The 8,119-nt window shown below is 38.6% G+C and overlaps 1 protein-coding gene across 3 annotated transcripts in view; it reads right to left on the bottom strand.

Moving 5' to 3' along the window:
• Positions 1-407: 407 nt before the first annotated feature.
• CCDC150 (coiled-coil domain containing 150) overlaps positions 408-8,119 on the bottom strand; it is an 83,010-nt gene continuing 75,298 nt past the window's right edge. For 2 of the 3 annotated variants that reach the window (XM_004378179.3, XM_023732929.1), the window contains 6 exons: positions 5,094-5,288; positions 4,588-4,656; positions 4,334-4,495; positions 3,277-3,363; positions 1,082-1,201; positions 408-786 (listed from right to left, as the gene is read on the bottom strand). In XM_004378179.3, coding sequence (XP_004378236.1) covers positions 670-786; positions 1,082-1,201; positions 3,277-3,363; positions 4,334-4,495; positions 4,588-4,656; positions 5,094-5,288 — 750 coding nt within the window. In that variant the 3' untranslated portion in view covers positions 408-669. The remainder of the gene's footprint in view (positions 787-1,081; positions 1,202-3,276; positions 3,364-4,333; positions 4,496-4,587; positions 4,657-5,093; positions 5,289-8,119) is intronic. The other variant, XM_023732930.1, reaches the window with a different exon arrangement.

Raw genomic sequence — 8,119 nt, 5'->3', positions numbered from 1 at the left:
GGTTAGGTTCCAAAGACCAGGTCGTTATGTGCAAATTGGTATTATGCAAAAAATGGAGGATGACCATTATCAGATCACAAAAGGGAGGATAACTACATCATTACATAACTGCCAAATCACATCATTACATAACTGCCAAATTACATCATTACCTAACTGCTAAATTACATCATTACATAACTGCCAAACCACCGAGAATCATGGCCCAGCCAAGGTGACACATAACCTTAACCATCACAGCCAGTGTTACTCATGCCTCGCACCTTGGCATTAGTTACTGCCAGATGTACATCATTAATGTGCAAAATAGTCTGACAGTAGGTTTTTTACTATTGTTGTAAATGTAAAACGTCAGGTAACAAGATAGTCAATAAGTGAGGAGTATGTGTACTTAGAAACATATCCAAGTATCGTGCAACAGTATGTCCTATCATACAACAAATTAATATAAATTTATTGAGTGGAAAACGGTGAAAGGGACAAAAAAGGTGGAGTGGTTCTGTACTGATATAAATGAGTTCATAAAAGGATAAACTCAAGTCTACAATCTTCAGCCCACATCAAAGACTTCACATTTTGATAACTGTAGCCACAGGCCAGCCCTCATTGTTGGGCTCACGGAATCACGGAGGTGTAGCCATACATGGAGATGCTCCTCTGTCAAGGACATCACTTCCTCTCTACCTCAGAATGGCACTTCTTGGACATGAACCTAAGATTCTGTTTAGCCTCCCATCGATGTAGAGCAGACTGGTTGGGCATCGCATCGTGCCTTATATCTTGGTCCTGTTGGGAAAAAAAAAACATACCTAGCACTGACTGTTTAAAACTAACCCTGTAGAGTTGAGGACCTGTTCTGTCTCTATGTCATTTATTAATCAATTAGGTGGTTCTAATCGAGACAGTCTGGGAGAGGTGAAACTTTAAAAAATTTAGTTTATTGGTTTCCTGGTAATGGTTTAAACAAATCTAAAGATTAGTGTACAGAGTAGCTGGATAAAGAGAGAACTTCTATAATTAGCAATCCAAGAAGAATACAAATCTAAAATTGTTTAAAATAGCCATGTCTAAAATAACTTACCTCTTCCTGCCACCTGTCTTCTCGGGGAAGCCTCTGCAACCGGTTTTTTGTCAGCTCAAGTTGTAGACCATCAAACTTGCACTTAAACCAGCGGTGAGCTTCTTCTAGGTTAGCTGTTATCTGAACATATAAATGTGATTATTATAAGCTAGGACAAAGCAACAGTTACAAGGTTTTTGTGTATTAGTTTGACTTTTTACCTGGATATTAAATACATAACTTCTGACTACAAGGCCCTTGCAAACTATTCGTGCAATACACTTAACATCCTATAGATGAGAGAGTAACTTCTGAATGAGGCCTGCTGCTGTTCATACATTTGTTAATATTTTATGGATGTAAATTAGGTAAGACAGGACCCAGAAGAAAAATTACGTGAGAAAGAAAATACAAGATGACATTAAAAATGAAAGTGTGGGCATGAAGATCTCTTAAGAATGCAGCAGCTCAAATAATATTTTAATTTGTGAACTCTGTTCTCTAAGACTAAATACTTCTCCAATGTTCCTAAACTGCAAAGGCTAGATTTTTCTGCTGCACTTTATGAGAATAAAAGGATGAACTACTAAAAAATTGTACTGGCTAGTGTATTTATTTCTGTTATATAAGCAACATATTTTACACTTCAGCTCCTAATCACACACTTCCAAACTATCTTTGTTAGAGATCTGAAAACAGTCACACTAATAGTCTGCACTGGAAGACCATCTGGAATCAGTATTCAATTCATTGACAAATATTTATTAAATGCCTGTATGTGCCTGGCATTTTTCTAGGTATTTGGTGTTTTGAAGGTTGAGATAACAGATTTTCATAAATAAAGTCACTTCAAACCAGCTCCAGAATAAAAAGTAAAATGATTGGTTCTCTCCTTTGATTATTTATGTTTCATGGACAGGCTTTTAGTTTTTGATTCTGAAGTCTGAGAGTGTGGTACATTTCTCCCTTGCCCGGTAGAAGGTAAGTTCCGTGAGAACAGGTGCTTCATCTGGCTTGTCCACCCTGCATCTCCAGCACCTAGCACATGGTGCCTGGCATATCAATAAATATGCCTGACTGTGTACGTGTGTACTTGTGCCATATTAACCAGAACATACTGTGGGTATAATATAGTCAGACAAGAAATAGATCTCTCCTTTTCTAGTGCCATTTAACTGTTCAAAAGCTACAAAGCTAAAATATTTTCCATGTCTCTTTGTACATCCTGATGATAGCTACACTTCCACCCCAAACAAAACAAAACCCAAACCTACCTTTTTCCAGCATTCTTTACCAGGGCTGGAGGGAAAGACACTTGAAATGACATTGTACATCATGTCTCCTATTGTATGGTGAATCAAAAGGGGGCTAACATTTATTGAAACTTACTCTGAGCTATCAGAATAACAGAGTGGTAGGTATCGCTGAGTCAGAATCAATTCAACAGCAACGAGTTTGTTTTTTTAGGTATTAACTTACTGACTTTTAGAGATGCAGTAACTGGTAGGTTAAAGAAAGTAAATGTAACTTCCCTAAGGGTACACAGATAATGTCACAGTTGGTATTCAAATTCAGGCTTGTCAGAGCCCATGTTCTTTCTAAGTACCATTTTGAGAGCCATATTAGATCATGCAATTTAATGGCTGGCTACAAAAGGGATAAAACATGATCAATAGCGGCAAGGTCACTGTAATACATTAAGCTTAAGAATCTCAATTTTCTTATCTGGAAAATGAGGGCTAGTAATTGTGGGCTAATGATCTCAAAGATCCTCTTCATCTCTAAAACTTATGATTTTAAATACTTGCCCTCAAAAAGGCTGATTTAAGTTATAGAACAGAGAAAGCAAGTCCACACATTAAACAGAGCCTACTTTATACTTTTAGCTATTGATTTGAACAAAGAGCTGCTACTTTCCTCAGTTCATGTCAAATAATAATGCATTAAAATCCATGCACATCATGGTCTTCCATGTTTATATTTAGTGGTAGGGACCTGGACTATTATCTGTCATTCTGTTATCTATAATGAGGGCACAGAATCTTAATCTAAAATTTATTCTTTACAATAAAGACTGTAGTTAGTAAGTTATTGGTTCTTTCCTGTTGTACTCCTGACAACTACGTTGATCAAGGATTTCGCACTGACTTGTGTGTTTCAGGGTGTTGTGTCTAAGGAAACTTGTCTAAGTCTTTATGTCCATGGGTCTAGCTCACCTGTTCTGATTCCACACTGGCTTCCTTCAGTTTATTCTCTGTTGCCTCTTTACATTTCTTCAGATGTCTGACAGTTTCTTCTAATTCCTGAAAATGTGATGCCAAGATTTTTATAAACTTCCAGTATACTAGATGGAACAAAAAGTTTTAACACTGTAATATATGGGCAACCAAATTGTGAAAGCACGATCGGATACTAACTTGAGGTGCTACCAAAATAATAGATAAAAACTGCTGAATTCCATTTGACCTACAGTGTGTGCATGTGTGTAGCCATATGTAATTACAGATTTTGATTTGTGGATTCTGCTGAGAAGAAGTGATTACAATCTCTTCAGGGATGGGGGGAGACAGCAGCTCAGTGATCTCTTGATGTTCCTTTTCAGCAACATAATGGTATGTTTTTTATTAGGTTGGGAAGAGAAAACAGTCCTGAACAGCACAGCTGCATCTTGCTATAGTGAAGAACCAAGGGGGTATAAGTTTCTTAAAAGACTATGAAATTCAGCTCAGAAGTCGTATTTAGTAACTGCTATTTTGCATATGTGATCTCTAACTGTCCCTTTAAAATTAATATCATTTTTATTAAATTGAAAATAGAGAACATTTGCCATATCCAGAGCTATAGGCTTCTTCCTAAACCCCGTTACTGTTGAGTTGATTCTGACTCATAACTACCCTATAAGACAGAGTAGAGCTGCCCCACAGGGTTTCGAAGGCTGTAATCTTTACAGGAGTAGACTGCCACTTCTTTCTCCTGTGGAGCAGCTGGTGGGTTCAAACCACCCACTTTTCGCTTAGCAGCTGGGTGCTTAATTATTATACCACCAGGGCTCCTTGGCTTCTTCCAGGACACCACAGTTGTAAACACTTAGCTAAGATAAACAATTTGTAAATTTATGTTTTCTTTTATAAAAACAAACAAATCCACTGCCCTCAATTCTATTCTGACTCATTGCGACTCTATAGAACCTAGAAAATCTAGGCACTATAAGGCTGGGTTTTGGGACATGCCATTTGCTCACAATCTTTGAGATGAATTTTAAGAAACCTTTACCTGGCACCGATTCTCTAGCTCCTGCCTTATTTTCCGCTCTGCCTCCAGTCGGACCTCTTGCTGTTTACTGCGTGCTGAGGCATCATATTGGCTCTTGGCCAACAGCTGCATCTCTTTCTGTAGGCTGGTCATCTCAGATACAAATTTCTGGATACTCAATGCCTGGTAAGGCACAAAAGGAGATTTTTGGTGAACCTGTCCAAGTTTGAGATTTTGTGTGAATAGTAAACATAGGGTTTGTGGAAATCATCTACCTGTTCATAGTTCTTTTTCTGATACTGATCCTTAATTAGCTCCATTTGCCTCAATTCTTGTTCTATTTGCTGAAAGTACATGTGGAAATAACATAAAAAGATAATCAGTGGAAAACTGGCTTGCTTTTTTTGCCTATAGGATGACAGACAGAATCCCACATGAGACCCAAAGTTATCAGTTCCTATTGGGCTCTCCTTCCCATCTGCCCAACTGACCCTTACAGAGCAAAGCCCAGTACAATCAATGTGGAAGGGACAGATGGGGAGCCAGAAGGTGACACTGGCAGCTAATGAGAAACCAAACATTTACACATTACTATCTATTGCTGAATAAGAGACAGTCCCCCCAAAGGCAATCTGCCCACTTCCCAGTTGCAGCTATAATTCCCAGAGCAACACATGCTGCTGTTAGTGCTCTGAAGCCTATTTTCCCCAGACATCACAGCTGCCTGTATCCTCACTGGATACTAAGGAAGTGAGGGGAGAGCTATGGTTTCTTATACAACCTTCATCCTCTCTATATTCTGAGCATTATTAGCCTTGGATGACAAGTGGTGCTTAATTTGGGCCTTTTGGTTCTTTATTTTCTCCTTGTTACTGTTGAGTGTTTTCTCCAGCTCTGTTATTTTTTGTCGCAGCTCTCGGTTGGTCCGGGATACTTCCACTGATCTGAAGTTGGCTTCGTCAAGGGCTTTCTTCAGCTGTGGAACACAAAGGAAAAATTAGAACATTTTTACCTTCCAGTCAGTAAGAGAAGCTTCTGTTTAGTTCTGTCACTATATTATCTTTCCTTTGGATATTTCTTTTAAAAAACATGGTAAAGCAATAATAATAATGTCTGTTTAAGCAGACTTATGGTGCAAATAGGTCAAGTGATTTTCAGTTTTTAACACTAAAGAACAAAATCTTAGAGTAGATAAAAAATGTAAATGTATATTCATCATTGTTTTTTTAAGTACATGGCTTTGGAGTCAGATAGACCTAAATTCAAATCTCAGTTCCACCACATATTAGCTGAGTGATTTTGGTTAATTTACGGAAGTAAATGAGGAATCAAGCCTGAAGTTTTTCATCTAAAAAGTGTATATATAGCCTACCTCGTTAAATATGATAAACAGTTAAGTAAGATAACGTATAGAATAAGTGTAGGGTCTGGCACACAGTGATCGCTCAGTAATTATCATGCCATAGCTTTTCTCTTCCTGTCACTTGCAACCAGTTGTCTGGAGAACTGAAAATAAATTATATGGCAGTTTATATAAATACTCGTCAATTATTGACTATCATAGCATGTATTTTTATAATATTGCCTTTTGATTTTAAGGATTCTAATAAATTTCTTTACTGGAGAAATAGCATAGTGACTAGTTAAAGAATTTTAGAGTCTCCCTCCTCCTCCCTGTGCTCTTAAATCAGTGCTACTTAAATTCTATGAAAAGGTAGCTGAGAAGGGATAACCCATTCCCATCGCTGTCAAGTCAATTCCGACTCATAGAAGGGATCTCGTTGCTGTCAAGTCAATTCTGACTCATAGTGACCCTATAGGACAGAGTAGAACTGCCCCATAGGGTTTCCAAGGAGCAGCTGGTGGGTTGAAACTGCAGATCTTTTGGTTAGCAGCCAAGCTCTTAACCACTCCGCCACCAGGGCTCCAGACTGCCACATAGGTAGGTGGAATTCTCTATGGCTGGCAGTGTTTAGCATATCAAAGAATAAAGTCAAGGCTATTTGTACCTTTTCTCACTATTTTAGTTCCTTCCTCCAAATCCATCTTCACACTACAGTTTTAGTCATTTATCACTACCTAACTAACTTCCTGTTAGATATTCCATTGTTACCTCAATCACAGCTTTGTCTAAACCTGGGCAAGTCCTAAAAACTGTCATTTACTTTGTACTTATTATGTCCCATGCATAATTACATTACATATATTTTCCAATTTAATCCTCAAAACAAATCTGGAAAGTAGCTGTGATGATTTCTATATTATGATTGTGGAAACTGAGACTCAGAAGTTAAGTCATTTATATATCTAGTAAATTAACACAAAGCTAGTAAGTGGAAGAGGGCATTCTTGGGTTGTGCAAGCGGTTAACACACTCGGCTGCTAACCAAAAGGTTGGTGGTTTGAGTCTACCTAGAGGCACTTCGGAAGAAAGGCCTGGTGATCTACTTCCAAAAAATCAGCCACTGAAAACCCTATGGATCACAGTTCTACTCTGACACACATGGGGTCACTGTGAGTCAGAATCAACTTGATGCTAACTGGCTTTCTTATTGTCAGACCAAAAAAAAAAAACCAAACCCGTTGTCGTCGACTTGATTCCGACTCATGGCGACCCTGCAGAACAGAACAGAACTGCCTCATGGGGTTTCCAAGGAGCACCTGGTGGATTGGAACTGCTGACCTTTTGGTTAGCAGCCATAGCTCTTAACCACTATACCACCAGGTCTCCAAAGTGGCAGAACTGGTACTCAAATCCTGGTCTGTTGGGTCTATGGCACTCTAAAGCCAGGCAGGCTCTTAAACAATGCATCCAAGCACACCCCTGCAGCTAACTTTTCTACTGATGTCACACTCTCATTGTTCTCCTGGTCTCACAAGGTCACAGGGATCATTGATCCTTGTCAAAAGGATTTAAAATTTTAAAATATTCTAAATAACTATCTCTGACTAAAGGAACACTTTAGTACAACTTTTTGTTTCCCCAGCATTTACTTTATATAACATATTTACATACTGCTTTCCAATTTACAAAATTGTTCTATGTATCATTAGTTGAATTTGATTGTGTGAATGGTCTCTTTATCACTGCAATTGCTAAATGTACCAAATCTGGCAAACTACAGACCAGCCACCCTCCTTCCTCAGCCAAGTCTTGAATTATGCTAATTCTTCCTCTCTTTTGCTTACAATATAACATTTAGCCTCTGGTGATTTTTGTATTAAAAAGGCTCTCTCTGAAATATTAATTTTCAACAGAACTACTTGCTTGGCCTTAATCATCTAATGCCCAAATTAACTGTTAGAGTTTTCTTGAGTCTCCATGCCTCTCGTGTCTCTTCATTCTTGCCTACCTTACACTGCTGTCAGATTAACCTTCCTAAAATTGTGCTCATATCACTCCTCTGCTCGGAAATCTATAGTGTTCCATATTTACTTAATAGTTGACGTGTAACATTCTGGCAGTCAAGGCCATCTACCAGCTGGTCCCATCTAACCGAACCACCCGTTCTCTGACACTTCCCAAAGTCTCTGCTCCAGTCAACTGAGCCTCCTTTTCATTTGCTCACATATCCTGTTCATTTTTGCAACTGAGCTTTGTTCATCCTTTCACATGAGGTGTCCAGCCTCATCATCTCTGCCAGTCTTAATCCTGTACTTTCATTAAGCTTCCCTTCTTCTTCACCCAGCCAGCCTGCAATGAACTTTCCTTACTTTGAATTCCTTCAAAATTGTATGCAGCATCTAGCAAACCAAGAAAGTTCCTCTTCTGTTTTGCCTACTTCTCTCATGCCGAGAGTAGAGATC

Source organism: Trichechus manatus, unplaced genomic scaffold (assembly GCF_000243295.1).
Source record: "Trichechus manatus latirostris isolate Lorelei unplaced genomic scaffold, TriManLat1.0 scaffold00056, whole genome shotgun sequence".
Lineage (NCBI taxonomy): Eukaryota > Metazoa > Chordata > Mammalia > Sirenia > Trichechidae > Trichechus > Trichechus manatus.
The sequence above is the reverse complement of the archived record's forward strand: the minus strand, read 5'-3'. Positions and strand labels throughout refer to the sequence as shown.